General features: G+C 50.8%; 3 protein-coding genes across 4 annotated transcripts in view; all 3 read left to right on the forward strand.

Moving 5' to 3' along the window:
- Positions 1–6: 6 nt before the first annotated feature.
- PTMS (parathymosin) lies at positions 7–4,325 on the forward strand. Of its 2 annotated transcripts, none has more exons than XM_039874189.1 (5): positions 7–251; positions 3,039–3,110; positions 3,328–3,448; positions 3,542–3,603; positions 3,765–4,325. In XM_039874189.1, the coding sequence occupies exons 1-5, from the start codon at positions 207–209 to the stop codon at positions 3,813–3,815; spliced, it is 351 nt and encodes a 116-aa protein (XP_039730123.1). In that variant the 5' UTR covers positions 7–206; the 3' UTR covers positions 3,816–4,325. The 2 variants fall into 2 exon arrangements, with proteins under 2 accessions (XP_039730123.1, XP_039730124.1); XM_039874190.1 differs by having other exon boundaries at positions 3,328–3,406.
- A 1,397-nt stretch (positions 4,326–5,722) lies between these two features.
- On the forward strand, positions 5,723–11,065 carry LAG3 (lymphocyte activating 3). The gene is made up of 7 exons (XM_039874191.1): positions 5,723–6,154; positions 6,430–6,577; positions 6,980–7,263; positions 7,876–8,139; positions 8,564–8,854; positions 10,374–10,504; positions 10,811–11,065. Exons 1-7 carry the CDS (start codon positions 6,097–6,099, stop codon positions 10,979–10,981), a joined length of 1,347 nt encoding a protein of 448 aa, XP_039730125.1. The 5' UTR covers positions 5,723–6,096; the 3' UTR covers positions 10,982–11,065.
- An 8,470-nt stretch (positions 11,066–19,535) lies between these two features.
- CD4 (CD4 molecule) overlaps positions 19,536–23,461 on the forward strand; it is a 24,000-nt gene continuing 20,074 nt past the window's right edge. The window contains exons 1-2 of the mRNA XM_039874200.1: positions 19,536–19,777; positions 19,963–20,087. The gene's annotated coding sequence lies outside the window, so the exon portion shown is untranslated. The remainder of the gene's footprint in view (positions 19,778–19,962; positions 20,088–23,461) is intronic.

A 23,461-nucleotide genomic window follows, 5' to 3' on the forward strand; every position in this document is an offset into this window, starting at 1 on the left:
TCTCTGCTCCAGATCCACCCCCGCCCCACCCCGCGCGCCTCTGCCGCCTCTTCCAGAGACCCAGCTTGCTGAGCGGCCGCCGCTGCCGCTGCCGCCGCCGCCGCCGTCACCGCGCCAGATTCCGGCCGCGGCCACCCTCTGCCGTCCAGGGCCCCTCCGTCCCGGCACCGGGACCCCGGCTCCCCGCCAGCCCCGGCCCCGGCACCATGTCGGAGAAGAGCGTGGAGGCAGCGGCCGAGTTGAGCGCCAAGGTACGGGCGGGGGCGGCGGCGGCGGCCCGCACCCCGCGCAGCCCCAGAGCACCGCGCGGTCGTGCGCTCCCGGCCGCCCCCGACGGCCCCACGCTGCCCTGGTGCCGGGTCCCGGCGGACCCTCTCCGCCCTCCCCCCGCTCCCCAACCTGGCGCTGCCTGCCAGGCTCGGCGCGCCGCCCGCCAGCGCCCTCTAGCTTCCCGAGCTGCGCTCCCGGCTCCGCTCGGGCCTCGCTTCGGTCCCCACCCCTCTTTGGGCCAGGCCCGCACTCCTGGCCGCGACCAGTCTCCCGTCGGAACTCTCCAGCGGGTTTCTCCCTAGCGTCTCTCTCCCCGTGTACCGTTTCCCCGTCTCCCCGTCTCCCCTTCCAGTCTGACCTCACCTTTCCTCAGCTAAGTGGTTTGAGATCTCCAGTGTAAACAGGACTCTCCGGGGAGGCTGCTCCTGTCGGCCCCTCCCCTCGAAGCCGGACCGCCTCTTGCTTCTCTCCTAGGACAGCTACTGCCTATTTTCTCATTCCCTCTTTTCTTTCCATCCATATCCATTCCTTCCTCTATGGCCTTCAGCTTCCTTTTTTCTCCATAGCTCCTCTCTAACCTCTTCCCCCACAGTTAAACAATCTTGAGTCCCTAAAATCAGAAGCGGGCGGGAGCAGCGTTCGAAAAAGCCTCAGCTCAGCGGTTACATGGCCTTGCATGGAGTCGTCCTTGCTCTCATCAGCTCCTTTCCCTGGCCCCATCCTTTTGCTCTTGCCTCTCTTCCAGCCTTCCTCTAATTTCCCTGGGGAACCTGCTGAGCGTCGCTTGGGGAAATTAATTTGGCCAGAGCTTGGAGGGCTAGGTAACCTTGGGGGTGGGGGTTGCTGAGGAGGTCACAGAGGTCTCTTGGAGGCCTGCGAAGTGAAAAGGGGAATCGGTGGGATTAAAGGCAGTGGGAGAGAGGGGCTACATGTGAGATCTGACAAGGTGTTCCGTGTGGCCCTCCGGTGGGCTGTGCGGTGGCATGTGACTTCACTGAGTAGGTGTCTTTGTATGTCTGAAATCCAGTGAGTGTGTGGGACTGCCCGTGTCAGCTACATGTGTGCGTGTGGAGACGTAGATGTTCTGGAGCCATGTATTCTTTGTGAGTGCTGAGCGGCTCCACTGTGCTCTTGTGTTGTCTCAAGAGTGCCAGAATGTCCAAACACCAGGCCATGTGTCTCCGGGTCGCGTGGGCGCTCCTCTGTAGCTGTGTGTGTGAATTGGTGTCAGCCTGTGTCAGTGTGTGTGTGCTGTGTTGAGTAAATGAGGCCAGGCCAGGGAGCTGCTTAGCGCAAGACCTGGGTTACATACCGTCCTGGAAAAGGGATCATGGAAGGACAGTGACCAGAAGGACATGACAGGGAGGAGAGGGCCCAGCCCCTTGTACTTTGGTCTCTGGTAGTCTCTCCCTCCCTGGCACTTTCCCTCCCTCCCCCCATCAGTCCAGATGAGAAACTCAGGCCAGAGCCTCGCAGACCTGGTGCTGGGGCCCGGAGAGTAGCTGACTAACTCCTGGCTCTCCAGCCCCGGGATGGAGGGGGAAGCCCACCAACCAGTAGAAGTGCTATATCTGCCATGTGGCAAAGAAATGAGGACAACCAAGTGGCACGAATAAACGTAGCTAAGTGGGAGGGTCAAGCATTCTGTGTTCCCTTGAAAGAGAAGAGAATTGGGTGTCCCTTTAGACCACCCATTGGCACCAACCCCCTCTCCTATCCCCAGTTACGTTCCAGAATAGACATACTCTCCCAGGGTGATCTCACACAGAAAACTTCCATCTACATGGAATCAGATACACAGAGTTGCACACCAGCACCAGATCGGATCACCTGGAGACACTGTTGCTTAGTGCCTGCCAAGGGTGGAGTGGGGAGAGGACTGGAATCGAAATTTGAAGGGCTGGTGTGTCCAGAGAGGGGACTCTCAGGAGCATCTCCCTCTGCCACATCAGAATAGGACATCAGGGTGTTCCTGCTGAGGTTTTGGGGTGAAGAAGAGAGGGACAGTGTAGAGTGAGGGTCTTCTCTTCTGGTTTTTTCACTATCTGTATTCCTGTCCCAGCCCAGACACAGACCTCTCCCTCGCCCCCACTTTCTCTCTTCTATGTTTTATCCTGCTGGACCTGTATCCCCTGGAAGTAGTTACTTCTACCCTTCCACCACACCATGCACACTCCACAGACAGGTGGTAGGAAGGAGGAAACTACTTAAACTTTAAACTTTTAGGGGGGAGGGAGGAATGGGAAAAAGTGAGAGGGAGTGCCAGGAATCAGGCTAGGATCCTCTCCCTATTCCTGTGGTGTTTGCCCAAGTAGGGGCCTTGAGGATTCTGGAGACACACAGACAGGAAAACAAAGGCTTGGGAGGCTGGGAGGGAGGCCCAGGAGAGTACCAGGAAAGGGCCCCAGAGGTAGACAAAAGGCAGAGCAGGGCAGGCAGTGGAAGGGAGCAGACAAATGAGGTGAGGGACCCCTGAGGAGGGGGTGGAGCATCTGGGCTGGAGCAGATGGAGGGGATTTGCTTTGCTGAGCTGAACTCTTCAGGTGGTGAAGTTTAGAACTTGATGGAGATGGTGAGCAGTTACCTGGTCCACCTAGTCTCCCCTGAGTCTTGGAGAAGGTGTTTGGTCTTAGCCCTTAGGTGGCCTTAAGGACCCTGGGACCTCTGTTCTAACTCTAAGCTGCTGTGGCCACCTCCATTTCACAGTCCTCTAAGATCACTGCAGATCATATGTGGTGAGAGAAAGGTGACCTCTTTCTCTCTTGCAGGACCTGAAGGAGAAGAAAGAGAAGGTAGAGGAGAAGGCCAGCCGGAAAGAGCGAAAGAAAGAAGTAGTGGAGGTGCTGAGGGCGTCTGGCAGGCAGGGGGTTGTGACCACACCTGCTCACCATCCCAGCTTCAGTTACCTATAAGGGGCTGGGTCCCATCTTCCCTCTGACTCCTCCCATCCTCCCTGCCCCATCCTTTGGGCCTTCCCAATGCCCCTTGCCATCAGTGGTGATGATAGGTGGAGGCAGATGGCCTTCTTGACACTGCTTCCTCTCCTGGTCCCCACAGGAGGAGGAGAACGGAGCTGAGGAGGAGGAAGAAGAAACTGCTGAGGATGGAGAGGAAGAGGATGAAGGGGAAGAAGAAGGTGGGGAAGGGCAGGGAGGCTGGGCTCCAAAGAACAGTCAGGGTGGGTTCGAAGACCTGAAGCAGGGTTGAGGGCGACCACAGGGGTTCTGCTGGAGCTTCCTCCTTCCCCAATGACCCATTTCTGGCTCCTCAGATGAGGAAGAAGAAGAAGATGACGATGAAGGGCCGGCGCTGAAGAGAGCTGCTGAAGAGGAGGTTTGGGCTGGGTTGCGGGGCCTGAGGGGCTGTCAGGGATGCAGCAGGGGCTGGGAGCCCTTTGGATTTGGACCCAGATCCCTGTGGTGCATGGGAGGGGCCAGACCCGGGGAGGTCTGTCTCCCATTTGACGACTACCCCAACCCTTTTCCTCTCCACAGGATGAAGCTGATCCCAAGCGGCAGAAGACAGAAAATGGGGCATCAGCATGAGCCCCCTGCCAAAAGGGCTGGGGTGGGAAGCCCTTCCAGGGCCTGACGGTGGGGGCAGGAACAGACGAGTGCAGCCACTCTTCACTTGGCTCCTTGCTCTGGGCCCTGCATCAGAGCTGCCACCTTCTTTCTCCCCAGCCTTCTCATGTCCACCTCTCCAGACACTGCCCCTCCATCCTCACTCTGCCATCGTTCCACCTCCTGACCTGTTCCATCTGAGCTCTCCAGCTGGTCCCCAGTTCCCCTCTCCTTTTCCTTGCTCTCTTCCTCCCTTCATCTCCCCAGCCACTCCCCTCCTGGTAGCCTCTCTTTCCTAACCTCTGTATCCAAGCCTCCTATCCTGCCCGTCCCTACACTGCCTGATCCCTGGGTCTCCCTCAGATCCCCTTCTCTCAGACAGCGCCAGGCCGGGGTGGGGCTGGGGCCAGGGTTGGGACCGAGCCCCACAGCTGCCCCTCCTCACCTTTTTTGTATAATTTAATAAAGAAATGGTCGCGCTTCTGTTTTTAACCTGTCTCCTGCTTTCCCGGGGCAGAGGGAGGAGGGTGGCTACATTACGTTCTGCCAGGACCCTTTCCTTCTTTTAAAAAATCACCACTTTACCACCCACTGCTCAAGAAGACAAGGTCAGCACTCCACCGGTAGACACGGAGTACAGCTTCTATGAGAGCTGATGGTTGGATTTTGAGGGATGCTCCCCTGTAGCAATACACACTTCCCTACTAACCCACATTAGGTCTAGACACTGCTGAGCCCAGTGGAAAGCTACCAGCCCTATTGTGCTGAACCAGGCAAAGAAACAGCCTCAGAAACAGGAAGTCCCACCCCTGCAATGGGAGAGGGCCGAGAGGCCTGGGTCTCATTCTCCCAGAACCCAGAGTGAGAGTTGTCTGGCATCAGAACTGCTCCTCTGAACAAATGAGCTCCTGGTCAAGCAGGGGACAACTCTAGGGCCTCTCGTGGTTCCCGGGCTGGTTGCAAGTACTTGGCACCTGCCTGCCACCTTTCTTGGCCGGGTTGGGTGGGTAGCAAGAGTTCCTGACTGGCAGTGTACCTTTCCCTAGTACCTGTGCCTCAGGTTTTCTAGAGTTTTATCTTGCAGGATTTCAGCGTTTCTCTGTCACTTTCCCTATCAGTTCAGAACCTCTGGATTGGGAGCAGCTGTTGAGTACACAGGGGTTTGAACTAGGGCAAGGTGTGTGTGACTCTGATTCTTCCCAAAAGACACCCATAAATCACCCAGGGTCGGGACCACACACACACAGCTTTTGTCTTCACACACCATAACTTTGACCTTGGCAAATTATTTAATCTCTGAGGCTGCCTCAGTTTCCTCATCTGTACAATGGAGATAACATCAGATTTCACGAGTTATTGTATGTAAAGTGTCCAATGCAGTTCCTAGCACATAGTGAAGGTTCAACAAAACTTAGTTATTATTTTCCCTGGGCTTGCTTGGGATGCCATTCCCCAGACCTACATCTTTCAGGGTCCAGTAAAACCTTCTGTCTACCTTATGCCCAGGAGACATTGGATAGTGGAGGGGCAGGTCTACAGAGGTAGCGGAGTACTGGGAGGTTAAAGGAATGAGGGAAGGGATAAGTACCAAAGAAAGGGCTGGCCAGGAAGAAAGTGTGAATGCTGGAACTGACAAGGGAGGCAGCTTACAGATGGGCCAGCAACAAGTTCCAGGCAGAAATGGTTTGGAGAGAAGGGCAGAAGGTCCCAGGAAAAGGATCAGTCAGGGCGGTGAGGGAGGGTGTGGAGGGGGTGGTGGGGACACCCAGAACTGAGGAAATAAACAAGGGAGTGCCACCACAGGGTGGAGGGTGATGCTGCTGGGAATCAGCCTCAGACTTTCACTGCCCGGCCGAACCGTGAGCCCTGGGGTGTGTGGGGGGGGGGGCTGACGGGGGAGGAAGTGGGGAAGGTGGAGGGAAGGCAGAAGGACAGGGGCAAGGGCCCTGGGAGCAGCAGACCAGCCTCCTAGCTCAAGATAGCCACTTTGCCTCCACTCAGCTCTGCCACTGCCCTGCCCCATTCCTTGGGACCCACCCCCACCCCTTCCCGGCTGCTTGATCTGACCAGCTTTCCTCTGGATTCCAGCCTCTGGCCATTGGTCCCTCCCCTCCTTCTCCAGGCCTCTGTCCCTGTCCTTCTTCCTCTAGATTCCCTCCCTCCACGTCCCTCTTTGCAGAACCTCTCTTTTGTCTGGCCGTCTCTCCCCACTTTCTGACCTCTTCCCTTTGGAGGGCTCACTGTGGCCCAGGCCTAAGGGGAGATGGGGAAGGCTCAGTTCCTGGTCTTGCTGCTTCTGCAACTGCTGTGGGTGGCTTCAGGTAAGGTGGAAATGACTCTCTGGGAGGGCTGACCTCCGGAACCACAGGATGGGGTCAGCGGGGATCTCTGGATTGACCGTATAGATGCCAAGGTCTTTAGCTTGGGTGGAGTCTTCTTATGCCTTGCTTGGGACAGTCCTTCAGCCCCAAAGCCTCTCTTCAGGCTCTCCCTTGGCAGGGAAGGGGCAGAAACCCTGGTTTTCCTCAGGCTCCTTGACTACTCCTAAGTCATTTGGCTCATGGCCCCTCCCCTCAGCCTCTCTTTCCCTCCCCAGTGGAGGCTCCAAGGCCTGGGGCAGAGGTCTCGGTGGTGTGGGCCCAGGAGGGTGCTCCTGCCCAGCTCCCCTGCAGCCCCACAATCGCCCTCCAGTCTCCCAGCCTTCTGCGAACAGGAGGGATCACTTGGCGGCATCTACCAGACAGGTATGCACCTCAAACTTGGGAAACAGAACTCTCAAATCCAGCAGCAATGGCATCCAGATTCGCAGCCCAAGGCCCAGGCCAGCATCCTGTCTCTTCCCCTGATCTGTCAGTCCTTGTGAAGCCAGTGGCCAACCTCCCCTGCCACTATGCACCCTAGGCCTTTCCTCCTCTGCATCACTACTGCGACTGCTCCCCTCATCCCTGCATCCTATAGGATGCTTGCCTCTCCAGCAGGGGATGGTGCTGGCGTAACACAAGGGGGAACAGGAACAGGGATGTTAGTGGTCAAGAGATCTTTCCTTTGGGTGGGCTTCCTCATCCTCAAAGTGAGGTGGGACTACATCTTCCCTGAGACTTCTCTCCCCTCAATGTCTTCATCTCATCTTTCTCTCCCGAGCCCAGCTGGCCCCTGGCCCATGGCCAGCGCCCCGCGGCGCCCTCCCCCTACACGGTGCTGAGGCTGACGCCCGGGGGCCTGCGCAGCGGGCGCCCGCCCCTGCAGCCCCGAGTGCAGCTGGAAGAGCGCGGCCTCCAGCGCGGGGACTTCTCGCTGTGGCTGCGCCCGGCCCGACGCGACGACGCGGGCGAATACCGCGCCACGGTGAACCTCAACAGCCTCGCTGCTGTGCGCTCCAAGGACCACGCCCTCTCCTGCCGCCTCCGTCTGCGCGTGGGCCAGGCCTCGAGTAGGTGGGGGCGGCACAAGGGGCGCTGGGCTGGGAGGAGGACGCCAGGTTCCCCGCCGCCCGGTGGCAGGAAGGGCTGGGCAAGACCGTGCTTCTAAGGATGCACCCTAGGCCCACCCAGAGAGGCCGCAGAAGGGTAGTGGAAGGGGGTGGGAAGCAGGATTGCGGTGTAGAAGGTGCCCCCAGAGAAGCACGTGTGTGGGGGAGGGCCCTATGGAGAGATCGTATCACCCCTTGAGCTCCCCTTCCCCCACCTACAGTGGAGTGCCAGGGTGGAGGAGGGGAGGCACCTCTGTAGTGGGGCGATGAGGGGCTAGAGTGATTCATTTCAGACATCTGTACCTCACGGGGTGGGCTTAGTGGAGATCTTCAGCTAAGGCCTGGAGAAAAGGAGGGGCAGACCAAGCCATGTAAACTGGAGGCATGGGGCAAGCGAAGTAGACAGGAGACTCTAGGCATCCATTTTAAGCACCCCCAGGTTCCAGGCACTGAGCTGGGTGGGGTGGGGTTGAGGGAGGCTAAGACAAAAAAATCTACAGCTTCCAGTTTAGTTGTCCTGCTGTGTTGGGCAAGTGTGATGGGGCTGATCAAACCTTCTTTATCAATGCGCAGTGACTGCCAGCCCCCCAGGGTCTCTCAGGACCAACGATTGGGTCGTTTTGAACTGCTCCTTCAGCCGCCCGGACCTCCCAGCCTCTGTGCACTGGTTCCGGGGCCCAGGCCAAATCCCTGTCCAGGAGTCGTCCCATCACCACTTAGTCGGAAGCTTCCTCTTCCTGCCCCAAGTCCGCCCCTTGGACTCTGGGCCCTGGAGCTGCATCCTCACCTATGAAGATGGCTTCAATGTCTCCATCACGTACAACCTCAGCGTTCTGGGTAACTCCTCCAGTCTGCCTTCACACTTGACCACAACCCCTTCCTGCCCCCCTTGTCACCTCCCCGTGACTTATGGGTCCCCAAAAGCAGGTCTTCAGCAGCTAATGCCACCTGCAATTGCTCCAGATCTCATTCTCCAACCCTTTTCTCCCGCCCGTTGCAGCCTTTCAACTGCCTTTTCCCCTTCAAGACTTTCCCTTGACCATCCAGCCTCACTTGCCACCCTTTGGTCTCCTGCTGGCCCGGCCCATACCCTGGGTTTCCGAGCCCTCTCAGTTCATCCACCCTGTTCTGCTCCTTAGCATTCTTCAGAGCCAGACCACCTCCTTCACTCTTCTGCCTCACTTCCATGCAGACCCAGCACTCTAGCCCTTCTATTACTTCTCCCTCTCTGCTTTAACTTTGGGTTCCCTTTTCCCTCCAGGACCGGAGCCTCCAGTCTCTGAGCCTCCAGTTCCTCTGACAGTGTATGCTGGAGCAGGTTCCCAGGTGGAGCTGCCCTGCCGCCTGCCTCCTGGTGTAGGGACCCAGTCTTCCCTCATTGCCAAGTGGGCTCCTCCTGGGGGAGGCCCTGACCTGCTGGTGGCTGGAGACAATGGCAACTTTACCCTTCGACTAGAGTCTGTGAGCCAAGCCCAGGCTGGGACCTACACCTGCCGCATCCATGTGCAAGGGCAGCAGCTCAGTACCACTGTCACTCTGGCAGTCATCGCAGGTCAGCCCCGGGTGGGAAAAGGGTAGCTCCCATCCCAGGGGAGCTGGGACAGGGAGGGAAGGCTGGCTGGGCAAAGACTGGGCAAATCCGTCTCATAATGCCAGGCCACTGGGTACAAGTTGTTGCCCCCGTGGTCTCTTCTTTTCTCACCCCCATATGTAAAGAACTGAAACTGAAAATCTCTCTTGAGTCACTAGATGAGTGTTCCACTCTACTCTAAGGGGATCCCCTTCTCTGAATTGGGGGGAGGGTCTGAGAAGTTAGAAAGAGAGGTGACAAAAGTTTGAATGGTTCAAAAGTGATGGAATATATTTCTAGAATCCTTGTCACACTTTGGGGCCAGGGCTTGGGTTAAAGTTGAAGGAAATGGCCTGGATTTGGGAGGAGTTAATAAATCAGTCCCTTGGTCAGCAAATATTTACTGAGCGTGGGATTTTCAAGACCATGTAAAACAAACACACATTTAAAAAAAAAAAAAAACCTTCAGAAAATGTTTTCATTGATTGGTAACTATCAGCATGACAGGTTGGCTATGTCTGCAGTACTCACCTGTGGCCACTGCATAGTAGCACCACACAGTAGGTGCTTAATACTGTATACTGGTTGAATAAATAAATGAATATGTTAAGAAATAATATATATTCTGAGGGCCAATATTGAATTCTCACATGCTTCCTGGATATCATAGCTGCACCTCAACCTCACTCTGGATCCCATCTTTTCCTCATGCCCAATCCTCTTGCTGACTTAGCCTTTCTTTCAATAATTCCAATCTCATCCCACCCACTATAAAACCTGGCCTCTTTCTTCTCCCATGTCCAGTCAGTCTCCAAAGCCTACCAATTCTTTCCTTCCAAGGTCTTCTTGAGGGTCCACTGTTTTGTGTCAGTTTCCCATGCTATCTTATGACAACTCAATGGGAAATTTTTACAGAGAAGGAGCTTTCCTAAAGTCACGTAGCTGCTAAGTGCCAGACTCGGAGTCTAAACATGGGTCTTCAGGTTCCTACACTAGGCTCAACTCAAAGTCTTTCACCATATGTCTCCTCTAACCCACTGAGTCGCTACTGTTCAGCTTTGAGATGCTATGTCTCTAGGTGGCTAGTCAGTTTACTGTTCTTCAAACAGGAAAGAGGAGAGTTCATTCAAGGGGCATCTCAAGCAAGGAAGGGGCACTGATATAAGTTGAAGCAGGAAAAGTGCAAAATATATTGGGGGCTAACTCGTGTGAGAGATATTGGGGGTTCTGCGCATTTGAATAGACAGTAATGTAAAAGAATCTGAAATAATATTTGTTATGTGATCTTTCTGGGCCAGTTTGAGTTTGATCAGTCCCCCAAAGGCAGTAGGGAGCCTGGAAAGTTTTTGATAAGTAGAGTGATCTGACCAGAGTTTTGTCTTGATAAGATTAATTTGGCCATGACCCTGATCTTCCCGCAACCTCACCCCAAAAATATGAGGATGTGGCAAGATGTCGTTTTAGCTATGAGCCTATGCCTAATCCTGTTCTTTCTCTGTAGGTGCCCAGCGCTCTGAGAGAGTCCCAGGTGCCCAGAAAAAAGGCCATCTCCCTTTCTTTCTCACCCTTGGTGTCCTCTTTCTGCTTCTTTTGGTGACTGCGGCCTTTGGCTTTCACCTTTGGAGAAGATGGGTGAGACAGGGACACCCCTCTTCCTACCACTGGCTTCCCTTCTCCCTAGTTCTTGGAGTGCTGTCTGGCACTCCTTCAGGGAAGATGACTAAGGTGGACCCTGAACTTACCTTTAGAGCCCCCTCTCCATAAGCCTCTGCATTCTAGGGACTCTTTGTGCTGAAAGAACTAAGGGAGGCTTGAGAAAAGGCCTGGAATCATATTGGGGAGGGCTAGAGGCTGAGAAAGAATAGTTGGACTCCGTATCCTCTTTATTCCCTTTCTCTTCATCCTTCTCCTCCTCCTGCCCTCCATACCTTCCTACAGTGGCAACCAAGAAGATTCTCTGCCTTAGAGCATGGGATCTACCCACCTCAGACTCAGAGCAAGATAGGGGATCTGGAGCAAGAACCAGAACCAGAGCCGGAGATGAAGCCAGAGGCAGAGCTGGAGCCGGAAGTGGAGCTGGAGTCAGAGCTGGAGCCACAGCAGCCCTGACCTGGAGCTGAGGCAGCCTGCAGATCTCCACAGCTTAGTCTAAATAAACTCCCATCAGCAGCAAGTCTGAGTCTCGCTCCTTCTTTTCCAATGAAGGTCCTTGTCTCTCCCCAGCCTCTGGGGGCTCCCTTCTCCTACCCTAGCCTTCTGACCTACTTTCTGCATCCAGTCTCTCTTAACTTCCCCTTTCTGTTCCTGGCTTCTCTGTGATTCTTTCTTTCTTTGTCTCTGTCTGTCTGTCTGTCTGTCTGTCTCTCTCTCTCTCTGTCTCTCTGTCTCTCTCTCTCTCTCTGTCTCTGTCTGTCTGTTCTCTCTCTTCTTCTCTTGATAATCATTTTTCTGAAGTCTCCAAAGCTCCCTACTCCTCCCCACGGCCCTTTCCTCCATCCTGTTGTTTATGTCATGTTATGCCTGGTTTCTTTATATTTTATTCTCTGGCTCCACCCTACCCCAGCTCACTTTTAGTTTCATTACTGGTTGTCTTGACTTCTAGTTGTAGTACGTGAAAACACACACACACACACACACACACACACAATACACGCACACGCACACGCACACGCACACGCACATGCACAGACACACAACATCCTGCCCTGTCAAGTCCTCCAGGAGATCAGGTCTCGCGACCTTTCTGGGCTGCAGGCTGAGGTTCCTGCCTGCCTCTGCCCCACCCCCATGTTCCTCAGCTCTTAGGGCCCTGTCTTGTTCCTGGTATGAGAACACACTGCCACCCAGTGGTCACTGTTTGTCACACACCACTGGAGGTCACTGGGTATGCTGGGGCAGGCTTGAGGAGATTAGCAGTGGAGTGGACAAGCAGGCACACATCCCCGCGTATGGTCACTGCCTTTGTGGGGTGCACTTGCTGTGACCCTCATATGAGTGTGTATCCAATAGCTGTCACATGCCCATGCACCTGCCAGGAGAAGGACTGAACCATTCATGCCTCGGGACACATAGCCCTGGCCCTGGCAAGGTTATGATCCAAGTCTGACAAAGGAGAATGCTACGAACAAAGGCCCCACATGGGGAGAAAAACAACCAGACATCTGGCTAATGCTGCAGCTTTGGGAGTCAGGTCACCTGGCTCCTGATCCTAGCTGTGCTGCTGTGACCGGGGGTAATCTCCCTGAGCCTCAGTTTCCTCACCTATTAAATGGGATAATGATAATAACCTACTTAAACAGGCTGTTGTGAATACTGGATGGTAAAAGGGCTTGGAATACTATGACGTGCCCCATGCATGTGATGTACTTGTCTGATCATCCATTTGTGAAGGAGGAAGCAGGCCTTCTCTAGTCATGCCAAGAGTGATATGGAAGACCCACCAGCCTGTCTCCCTAGCTCTGCTTGTCTCTCTCTGGGCGAGAACATTCCTCTTGGCCATCCAGACCATCCTCCAGCAGAGCACACACGCGCAGCACCTCCGCAGGAACCAAACCTCCACCTGCACTGTGTGCAGGGGTCTGGACTTTGGCCGCAGACAGCTCTGTCTGGGAACTTTAACCCCGGACAGGAGGGGAAAAAAAACATTGAAAGAGAGTGGGAGCAAGTCTGCAGGTGCAGAAGCCTCCATGTTTTACCGGGGCAGGGGTTTCCTGGAAATTTCTGTGGGTGGTATCTTTCCTTTCTACTAGACAACATCCTATGGCCTTTGGGCTTATGAGAGTAGTCATCGAGGATTCACCAGCATCTATGCAGGGACTTCCCCATGCTCCTGCACTAAAGGGACAGGGAGGAGATAAGGGCAGAGTGAAGGGCCACCTTGTTCCTCCACTCACTAAGGAAGTGAAGAGCAAGGGGCTGAAGGAAGGGAACATGGGGCTTGCACATACAGTGCTCTTTTTATTAATTCTTTCCCCCTTTCCTATGAGATCTCTCCTAGGGGGTGACACATTCCTGCTCTTTCCCTTTACCCCACAAAGCCCCAGTAAGATAACCTCCAGCCCTTTTCGCTTTCTCTTAAGGCCTTCCAGGGAGCTAGGTTAATTCATCCCACATCTTTAAGTTTATCTGCGAACTGGTGTTCCAAGCTGGGGATCTGGAGGGGAAGGGACATTAAAGAGGCAGGGAGCTCTGTGGGTGCTGTAAGGGGCAGAGGAGAGATTATCTTAGGTCCTTGTTAAAAAAAAAGGGGGGGTGTATTAGTTATCTATCGCCACATAACAAATCACCCCAAAACTCAGTAATTTAAAACAATAAGCATATTATCTCACAAGATCAGGAATCCAGGAGCAGCTGAGCTGAATAGTTCTAGGGCAGGGTCTCTTGTGAGGCTGCTGCCAAGATGTGAGCCAGGACTGGAGTCATCTGAAGGCCGGGCTAGACTGAAGGATCTGCTTCTAAGCATCATCTTCAGGAGGCTGCTGACCAGAGGCATTAGTTCCACCCCATATCGGCCTTTCCTTAGGGTCACTCGTGACATAGCAACTGGCTTCCCCCAAAGGCAGAGAGTGGCCAAGACAAAAGTTGTCATGTCTTTATAACCTACTCTGGAAAGTGACATACCATCCCTTCTGCTCTATTCTATTGGTCACACAGACCAATGCTGGTACAACGGGAGAGGGGACCACATAAAGGTGTGAACTGAAGGAGGCAAAAATCACTGGGGGCCATCTTGCATCATCTTGGCTATCATGGGTAGGGATAGTGTCTTGTAAGAGAGATAGGCCACGAGAAGGGAATAGGAATCCCTGAGTACCTCCACCCCCAGCTCTGCCATGAACCCGACAGTTTCCCTTATTGTCCGCTGTCCAGAAGTTCTGGAGGCCAAATGAGGTCCAGAGCCTTGCCAAGTCAAGTGTGTTAGGCAAGAGGCCATGCTGTGCTCATCCAGAGCTGTGGTCACATTTGCCAGTGTGTCCTCCACCCCTGACCTGGTCTTTTTATCTCTAAGGTGCAGGGCAGGCCCAGAAATTTCCCTGCCTCGCGTCCTCCACCAGGCAGAAGTTCTAGAGTTCAGGCCTGGGCTCCTGCTGATACTCTCCCACGAAGGAGGTAAGCAGGGAGCTTAGGTTTCCTTGCTTGGGCCCACCCCAAGATGGAGCTCACCCTTTGAACAGAATGGGCTGGCAAGAAGATGGGTTCTATCTCTTCCACTCTGTGGCTGACAGTTTCTCCAAAGGGCTGCAGGTGCCAGCTGGCTGAGCCCAGGCTGGGCTCTGAAATTTGCCTGCTCATAGCTCCTATAGGGTGTGGGAGGCCCAGGAATCATCCTCTGAGTTTCAGAAAGTGGTTATGGAGCTAAGGAGATTGTGGACAGGGTTGAAGTGGGTCAGCTCTCCAAGGCCCTGCTTCACAGAAAACGGCCTCTGTGGCCCCTCCCCCAACCCCTCATCTCCAAGCCCTGCCCCCAATGTTCCTTGCAGACAGTGTCAGTGCAGCTGCAGATGTGTCTGGTAAGGGGGCCACCACAGGACTGCACCTGGGGCTTCCATCTTCCCTTCCACAGCCTTCCACAGGCAGCCCTACCCCTTCTCCAATAGCCCAGCCTCCAACACTCTGAGCATTGATGCTAGCTTCCCTCTTCTTCTCCTCTCTTTCTCCACACTTGATTTCCTTCCACTACTCCAGCCTCGAGGCAGAATCCATGCAGCAAAAATAGCTCTCTACCGAGAATCCAGAGACTTCTGGAAATCCCCATGTTCCGTGCTTACAGTCATACCATGGGGCAGAGAGTTTAACTTCGGTTTCTTCTTCTGTAAAATGAGGATAGTAATACTTACCAAAAAGGTTTGGCATGTGCAAATGTGTATGAAAGTGCTCTGAAGATGGAAAATCACTCTGTAGATATAGATCATGGTGATATTAAGCCTCAGAAGTCCCAGATTGGGTATGAGGTTGTCAGCCTCATACTCTTGCACTCTATGGTAGAAGACATCTTAGTCATCATCCTGGCCTTTTTAATGCAAAGGAGAGGTAGTGAGATGAGGGGGTCAATCCAGGCATTGGAATCCAAGCAGAAGTTCAAATCCTAGTTCTATCAGTTATGGTTGCCAGCTCTGTGACCTTTAGAAATTTTTAAAAACTCTCTGAGCCTCAATTTCCTCATCCATATGGTCTAGAGAATAATACTTATGCCTTATCATTGTTGTAAGGATTAAATGAAATTCACAGCCATATAAAGCACACAGCAGTTCTAAATTTTCAATGTAAACCTTCCCTCTCTTCCTCCTTTCTTTTCCTCTTTGGAATCCCAGAAGGGTAGCCAGGTTTTTGAAGTCTGTTGACTTCTGGGAACCCATCTTCACAGGCATTCACAGGTCACAGACCCAAGAGCTGAATGGTGTCACACAATCCATCTGGTCCATCGAGTGCATATTGGTGGGTCCTAGGCTAGATCCAGCTCTTAGAATGCTTTGTTTGATCTACTTGGTGTTAGAACAAAAGAAAAAATTAGTTGCCAACACTTAAACTTAGGAGATGTTACATAAATGTCTGGTTTTCCATCTTCTCTCAAAATTTTGTCAGAACTGGAAACTCTGGGTTCACATTCTGACACAGCCTCTACTCTCAACTCAGCTGGAGCTGTGTGGTTAGTGGCTGCCCTCATTAAATGAGACAGATACTCTCTAGTTTACCTCAGTCCCCACCCCTCCCTGGTTCATAGCCAGTCTACTTTTCTTATTTGTATGACCTAGCAGGCTCCTATAGGCATTTAAGTTTGTGACTGAATCTAGTCCTTCTACATTCATTTATTACAAAAATATTCAACAGCAAGGGACTGGGGAGGGGGGGAGGGGGACTTAGTGTTTAACAGGTACAGAGTTTCATTTGGAGAAAATGAAAAAAGTTCTGAAGATGGATGGTGGCAATGGTTGTACATGAATGTGCTCAATGCCACAGAACTGTGCACTAAAAAATGGTTACAATGGCAAATGCTAGAGAGGATGTGGAGAAAAAGGAACCCTCATACACTGCCAGTGGGACTGCAAATTGGTACAGCCACTATGGAAAACAGTGTGGAGGTTCCTCAAAAAAACTAAGAATTGATCTATTATATGATCCAGCAATCCCTCTACTGGGTATTTGCCCCAAAGACTTGAAAACCCATATCCGAAAAGATTTTTGCACACCGATGTTCATAGCAGCATTATTCACGGTGGCCCGAACGTGGAAGCAACCGAAGTGCCCTACGATAGAGGATTGGCTAAAGAAGCTGTGGTACATATATACAATGGAATATTACTCAGTCATAAGACGAGATGAAATACTACCATTTACGACAACATGGATGGACCTTGAGGTAATCATGCTAAGCGAAATAAGGCAGACAGAAAAACTTGAAAATCACATGATATCACTTATATGTGGGATATAAACCTAAAAGCAACAAATGAACAGAACAAACAGAGACTCATGGACATGGACAATAGACTAGTGGTTATCAGAGGGTAGGAGGTGGGGGAGGAGGGGGGGAGGTAGATGGGGTGGGGGTCAAATATAGAGGGGAAGGGGGAGGGTGAAGTGGGTAAAGGGGATCGAATATGTGGTAGCTGAAGGAAACTGGACTTTGGGTGGTAAACACACAACAGAATATACAGATGTCAAATTATAATGTACATCTGAAAATTATATAATTGTATTAACCAATGTTACCCCAATAAACTTAATTAAAAAAAAAGGTTACTATGGTAAATTTTATGAGTATGTATATTTTACCACAACAAACTTAATATCAATAAATATTGATAAAATTTAATATTAAAAAAAGGATTTGACAAGTATGAAGGAACTACCAGGCCTAAGGTACTCTGCTGGGTGCTAAGTAAAACAGACATGGTCACCACAGTAGTCTGAGAAGGACACTAAACAATCAATAATTTTATAATTATTACACTTGGACAAGTACTTTCAGGGGAGAAGCAGTACAGGATACTGGGAGATCTTACCACAAGTGACCCTGATTTTAGCTGAGGAGCTCGAGAGACCTTCTCAGACTATGAAGAGGGGTCATGGGTGGAGGATGGTGGAGCAACAAGATACAAACAGCACAAATCTAGTCTGGGGGGTACAGTGTTGTGCCCCATTACCTCCCTCGCTTCTGACCACCTGCCTCAGACCTCCTTCAGGTGAGAAATCAACTTCAGTCTCATGTAAGCCTCTATTAATTTGAATTTTCTTTCATTTGTAGCAGAGCCCAATGCTTACTGATATACACTTACCATGGAAGCCCTTCTCAATCTCCCAGATGAAATAAGTTTCCCTCTCTCAGAACTCTGTGCTTCTCCCTTTGTAGTATTTGCCCAATCATAATAGAATTATTAATCGTTTAATATCTATGTCACAGGCTAAAGCAGTGACCATGTCTAGCTTACTTAATATCCCCAGCACCCAGAAGAGTGCCTTGAGTCTGATAGACACTCAACACTTGTTGAATATAGGAGTGGATGGAGAGAACCAGACTAGATTAGGGGTTATAAACTCAAATGCCTAGAGAAGGCTGCTAGGTAATGTAAACGAGAAAAGCAGGTGAGTTGTAAACAATTGAAAGAGTGTTTGCATTTCAGTCTGCTGGAGTCCATGAAGGCCCAAAGAAGGATCCATGCCTTCCCATGATGGAAGTACCTCCCTTTAAGGATGCTCCTTAGAGGGTGCACCTAACATTCCCTCTTTACCTATGCTGAGTCATTTAGCCACATCCAGCTGCAAGAGAGACTGGGAAGTATGACTTAAATCTAGGCAGCCACGAGCTCTGCTAAAAATCGAGGGAATTATTAAGGAAGAAAAAGAAAACAGATTTTGAGAATAACAAAAGTTCTGCTCAGAGAGGTAGTTAATATCTGAAGAATGAATACACATTTTCTAGATTAGTGGTTCTCAAGGTGTGGTCCATGGGGGTCCCTGAGACTCTGTCAGGGAGTTTGCGGTGTCCAGATATTTTCATAAAAGTATTAGAATGTTATTTGCCTTTGTCACTGTGTTGACATTGCAATGATGTTGCAAAAGCAATCTGAGATAGACTGCTGCCTTAGCACAAATCAAGGCAATGGAGCCAAACCATACTATAGTCATTGTATTCTTCACCGCCAGGCACTTGCAGTAAAAAAGGAAAAAAAATTAATGCCAGTTTCACTTAAGAATGCCCTTGATGAAGCAGAAAATATTAATTTTATTAAATTTCAACCCTTGAGTACATTGTGTTATGGAATGAGACGTAGCACTTCTCATTTGTTATGAAATATTATGAAATGAGAGAAGCGCTTCTGCCACAAATGAAGCACAATGATTGTCTCAGGTGGAAACACTTGTATAAACTTGGAGTTGCAAGCTGAACTAGTCACTTTTCCTTTTAGTAGGGGAATGGCATGATGACATGTGCATATTTAAATGATCACTCAGGCTGCTGTGCCGAGGATGGCCTGGAGGAAGAAAAATAGAGAGGCCAGGAGACCACTGAGGAGTCAGGAGTCATGGTCTAGATAAAGGACGAAATGGCGCGTTGCTCAGGAATAGCGGCAGTGGGGCAGTTGGATAGACTTCAGAGCTATTTAGAAGACAGCATCCACAGGAATTGGTAAATAAACACATGCAAAGGGATGAGTAAAGAAGGAATCAAAGAGTATACCCAGTGTATTTGGCTTGAGTAGCTTGGTGGATAGTGAAGCCCTCACTGAATGGAAGACTTGAATAAGTAGAATTGGAGGTATAAAAAAAATAATAAATGGAGGTTCTTTTTTTTTTTTTCCTTAGGCGAGGCAACCCTTGCTTGACCTCACAGATTGCAAGGACTTTGTCAGCTTATAATTCCTTATGTTTTTACTTTTTACACCTACAGCATCTGGTCTTCCTAGGTGGTCTCTCATCCAAGTACAAACCAGGCCCAACCCTGCTTACCTTCTGAGATTAGACAGGATAGGGCTTGTTCAGGGTAGCATGGCTGTAGACTAAATGGAGGTGTTTTAAAATGAAGCTGGAGCTGCTATGCTAGAGAACATCTTATGCCTCAAACCTTTGGAATGTTAAAACAGGGCAAAAAAACCTTTAGACAGACTGGGCCTGAGCAACATTTTGTTCCAAAGAACTGTTTGCAAGGAAAAGAAGAAAGCAGATATCATGACTATTGAACTAGTGGCTAATGGACTGAAAATTAAAATCATTCTTTAGAATAAACATCACTACGTTATATTATCTGCACCAATAGAAATTCCTTCCTTCTATTGATGTAATTATTTCTCATCTCTTTCTAATAAATACCTCTTGCCTTTGTATCCTAATTGAAACATTATTTGGGCTTCTGCCTGAATCAATGCTTCCCCCAAATAGCTATTCTGATCTCAAATAAATGCTTGTTGCCTCTCACTTTGAAAGTCCTATATTTAGGTTAACAGAAGGTAGTAGTATGCAGATGATAAGTTTAGTTTGAGACAGGTTGAGTTTACTGTGTCTGGTGAACTTCCAAATGGAGACGTCCAATGGGCAGATGGATATACACATCTGGAGCTCATGAGAGGTCAAGGCTAGAGATAAACATTTAAGAGTTGGCTAGAGACAAAGGCCCAGAGGGACAAAGTTCAGGTCCCTGGTCACTCTGGGTGCTTCAGATATCCTCCGCCCAGCCTAGGCCCTTTCTGCCTCTTGCACCTACCTAAGAGCAAGTGCCCTCGGGGCCTAGGAGTTGTTTTAAAACAACTCCATTTAGCTCTTGATCTCTTACCACATCTGCTCTCATGTGCCCTCCACTTGCCTCCCACTTCTTGTTTTCCTGAAGACCAGGCCAGATGGCAGTATCACTGACACAATCTTTTTGTTGCCATGCAGCAAAAAGTACAGTGATACTCTTGCGTCCAACAAGTAATTTATGCTCTGGGCTCTTGCTTGGTTCTACTTTTTCCCCTTGACTTTGGCATTTTCACTTTGACAGCTTCCCTGAGAGGCGGGGGGTGGGGACCCCAGCCCCAGATGGTGACGTTAGGGGCTGGCCCAGGCCTAGGGTGTGGTGGAGCCTCATAACCGAGTTTCCTGTCTTTTCGTTTAAGTTTGTCCTTGCAGGAGTAACGAGTGCTCTCCCCAGTGGGCTCCTGGTGGCAGAGCTCCCAGCCCTCACATAGGCACACCTGTGCAAGAAGCAGAAGCAGAGAGGACAAAAGACATAGGCTCAGAGGTAAGAGGACAGAATCAATTTCATTCTTTTCTGTGGGTCTGGGAAGAGGAAGAGAACATGGCAGCAGATGTGTTGGACTTCCAGTTCTCTGGCCACTTTCTCTTGCGTTTCATGAATAGAGATCTCCCCCTGGAACTGTAGGCTTTAAGCACTATGCCAGGAACTATGCCAAATTCCTCTCCACATCTCCACCTAGCACAGCTCAGTGCCCAGAGTAGAAAGCGCTCCTTCGAGGCGTGTCAACTGGGATTACAAGATTAAAGAAGAAATGGGGACCCGAGGCCGCCGCAGGCTGAGAGAGGCAGTGGAAGGCAACTAATCATGGGGAATGGAGCAAATGAAGATAGAGGAGGAAAAGAGACAAAAAAAAAAAAAAAAAAAAAGAGGAAAGAAGGAGTGGGAAAGAAATAGAAAGAATGACTAAATATTAAGGAGGGAGGAGGCCTATAAAAAATGATGAAAAGAAAAAACAAAGATAAAGCGAGAAAAAGAGGAAGAGAAATTTATTTTAGAGGAAATTCTCCCCAAATCAATTTTCCCAATGACCCCAATGACACAATCACCGAAAAGTTCCACCAGAAATACTTGCAGCATTTCATAAGCCACATGATTGAAACAGCTTCTGTTAACTTTCTTTTCTTTTTGTGTGTATTTTTTACATTTTTGTCTACATTTGTGAATTTTTAGGATTTTTGAGCCATATATCGAAAGGCCCTTCCCTTTAATTAGCTTTAAACTGATTAATGAAATGGGAAAGTTAAAATTCTCAAAAAGGGTTGAAACTGAGCTCTTACATATGAAATGCTGTTAAAGTGAGAGAGACATATTTTTAGATAAATGCATTATTGGAAAAATTGGTTCTAAGAGAATTGGGTTTAGGTATCTTTGCTGCTCTGGAAAGGGAGGTTAGGGAGTTAGAAAAGGATTTGCAGACCCTCTCCCTACCCCGGGTTTTGTTGTGCGTGGGGAGGACTTAGGAGGTGATACCCCTCAAGATGGGATGCTCTGTACAACTCCACAGCCTAGTCCTTTCTTCTCCTAAGACCTCCACGGCCTTGCAGCCCTGTCCCCAGGCATCCTTCCCAGACATATTCTGGGAGAGGGACCTCCTCCGTACAGATTCCTCAAAATTAAAAGGCCCTATTCTCGCTCCTTCAAAGATTTTGTTCTGGCTGGAATATCACCTCCTGAGTGTCCTGCTCTTGTGGGGCAACGTTTCAGGGGTGCAAGGCTGAGAGTAGAGCCTGATGGGGGAGATCACTGTTGCTTTGTGTTCTGACAATATCTTGGGTTGTGTTGGATTCTGTAGGTTCATACAAAATGGCCGCCCTCTTAACCTCCGATGAGAGAATTCCCAGAAGACAGGGTCAGAGGCAACTCACCAGATGATTTCCCTCTTTCAGTTTGGGGGCACTTACATAGAAGAGGTCTACTTCGAAATAAGTGGCTTCCCCCACCAAATGGTTCTAGGCAGAAAAGCCTCTCGTGCCCTAGGCCCCAATCCTAGCATCGGTGAGGTGGCATCGAGGGAGTTGAATGAAATGACTTTGATGAGGGTGGGTGCCGGGAGGGGGCAGATGAGGGTCTGGGTTTGTAAGGCTCTAAGGTTGAGCCCTGTTACGCACCTTTCGGGGGATATGGTAAGGAGGGCGGGCACAGCTCCCGAGCGTGGGTGTCTGGGGCAAAGGAGAGGATGGTGGAGGTTGCAGCCACCGAACCACAAAGGTGCCTTAGAGGGGTCATGGTCTCTAGGAAGTTTATATGAAGCCAGTAAGCAGTAGAGAGGGTGTGTGTGGTGGGGGGCACATCCCGTGGCTGGGCTTGAGGGGGCTGACTGGAGGCCATGGGGAAAAGATAAAAGTGCCTGTGGGACCACAGACTGTCGCTGTGGTGGGGCTGTGCCCTCTTCCTCTCCCCAGCCTCGCTCCTCATCCCATCTCAGTGGGCCAGGGGGAAGGCAGCAGGAACCTCAAGGGCTCTGAGTGTGCGGGTGTGTGTTGCCATTTTGGTCTCATCGCTCCCTTGCTCTCCGCCTTTTGGTCTACTGCACTGTGCATGTGTCTTGCCTCTCAGAATTTCTTCATCTCTTTCTCTCTTTCTCTACCTTGTTTGTACTTCCTTGGGCTTTGTGTGAGATTGTGGATTGTGTAGTGCAGCTCTGGGTCTCTCCCTGCTTTCAGCTTACCTTCCCATCCTCCTGTTGTCAGCCTTTGGGGCCTCCCCGTGTGTTTCTCGGATTCTGTCTTTTTTGCTTTTGTCCACCCTGCAGCCAACCCCCTTGCATCCACCCTTTGGCTCCAGGCTGTATTCTGCAGGCTCCCTTCAGATTAAAGCTTGTTGAAAGCCTGCATCCCTGCTAGAGGCCTGGATGCCTGTTTACAGGCAAGAAAAGGAACTAAAGCTTGGTGGCAGCTGGAGAGGGGAGAAATGAAAAAGGACAGAAGTCAAGGGGAATGAATTCCTAGTGAAACCAGAAGAGCCAGAACTGTCTCTTGGTGTATAAGGCACAGACATAGAGAGACAAAACGCAGAGAGTTGAAGACAGAGGAGGCATCGGCATGGGGAGGCACAGATACAGAAATGCACAGATGTGAGCAGAGAAACAAGGAGAGAGTGGGGTGGGGAGAGAGAGAAGGAGGAAGAGAAGGAGGGAGGGAGGGAGGAGGGAGAAGGAGAGAGAGAAAGAGAGAGAGAGAGAGGTGCCAGGACCTGAGGGACAGCGAGCCCTCTCAGCTTCTCTTAGGGCTGTGGGTTGTGGTGCACAGGATGCTACTATACTGAGGCAGAGAGCCTCTGGGGAGGCTGAGGATGTGGGAATCAAAGGCCAGCCAGCTCTCTGGGGTGGCAGCGGAAGCCCAAAGCACCAAAGCAAGAAGCAGGTGGAAACCCATACCTTCTTTACTGAGCTGAGTCTTTGGGGTGGGTTGGGGCAATGCAGGGAACTGGAGGCAGGAGGTGGGTCTCTGAGCAGACCCCAGGATCATGGAGTGAGGGGGAAAAAATAACCACCATTTGGGAAAGGGTCAAGAATATCCCAGTCTTCTTCAAGCATCTAAGCTGAATGTGGACCCCAAGGAAGGGATATCCCATAGGAAACTCCTTTTTTCTCTGCTCACCAAGGATACAATGAGTTTGGGATGGGGGGACATGGGGAACCACTCTCAGATAGAGAAGTGCCCCTCCCTCTCTCCCTCTCTCACCTTAGCCTTCCCCTCAATACCTCTTTGCCCCAAGGTAACTTATAAACAACTGCACCTGTAACTGGCCTCCCTCCTTTCCTGGTACCCTCCTTCCTGAGATCTCTTCTTATTTACCTGGTTAAAAAAAAATTCTGTCAAACCTCTACCATGTGTTAAGTCCTGAGTAATTCCTTT

Source organism: Pteropus medius, unplaced genomic scaffold (genome assembly GCF_902729225.1).
Source record: "Pteropus medius unplaced genomic scaffold, Ma_sr-lr_union100, whole genome shotgun sequence".
Lineage (NCBI taxonomy): Eukaryota > Metazoa > Chordata > Mammalia > Chiroptera > Pteropodidae > Pteropus > Pteropus medius.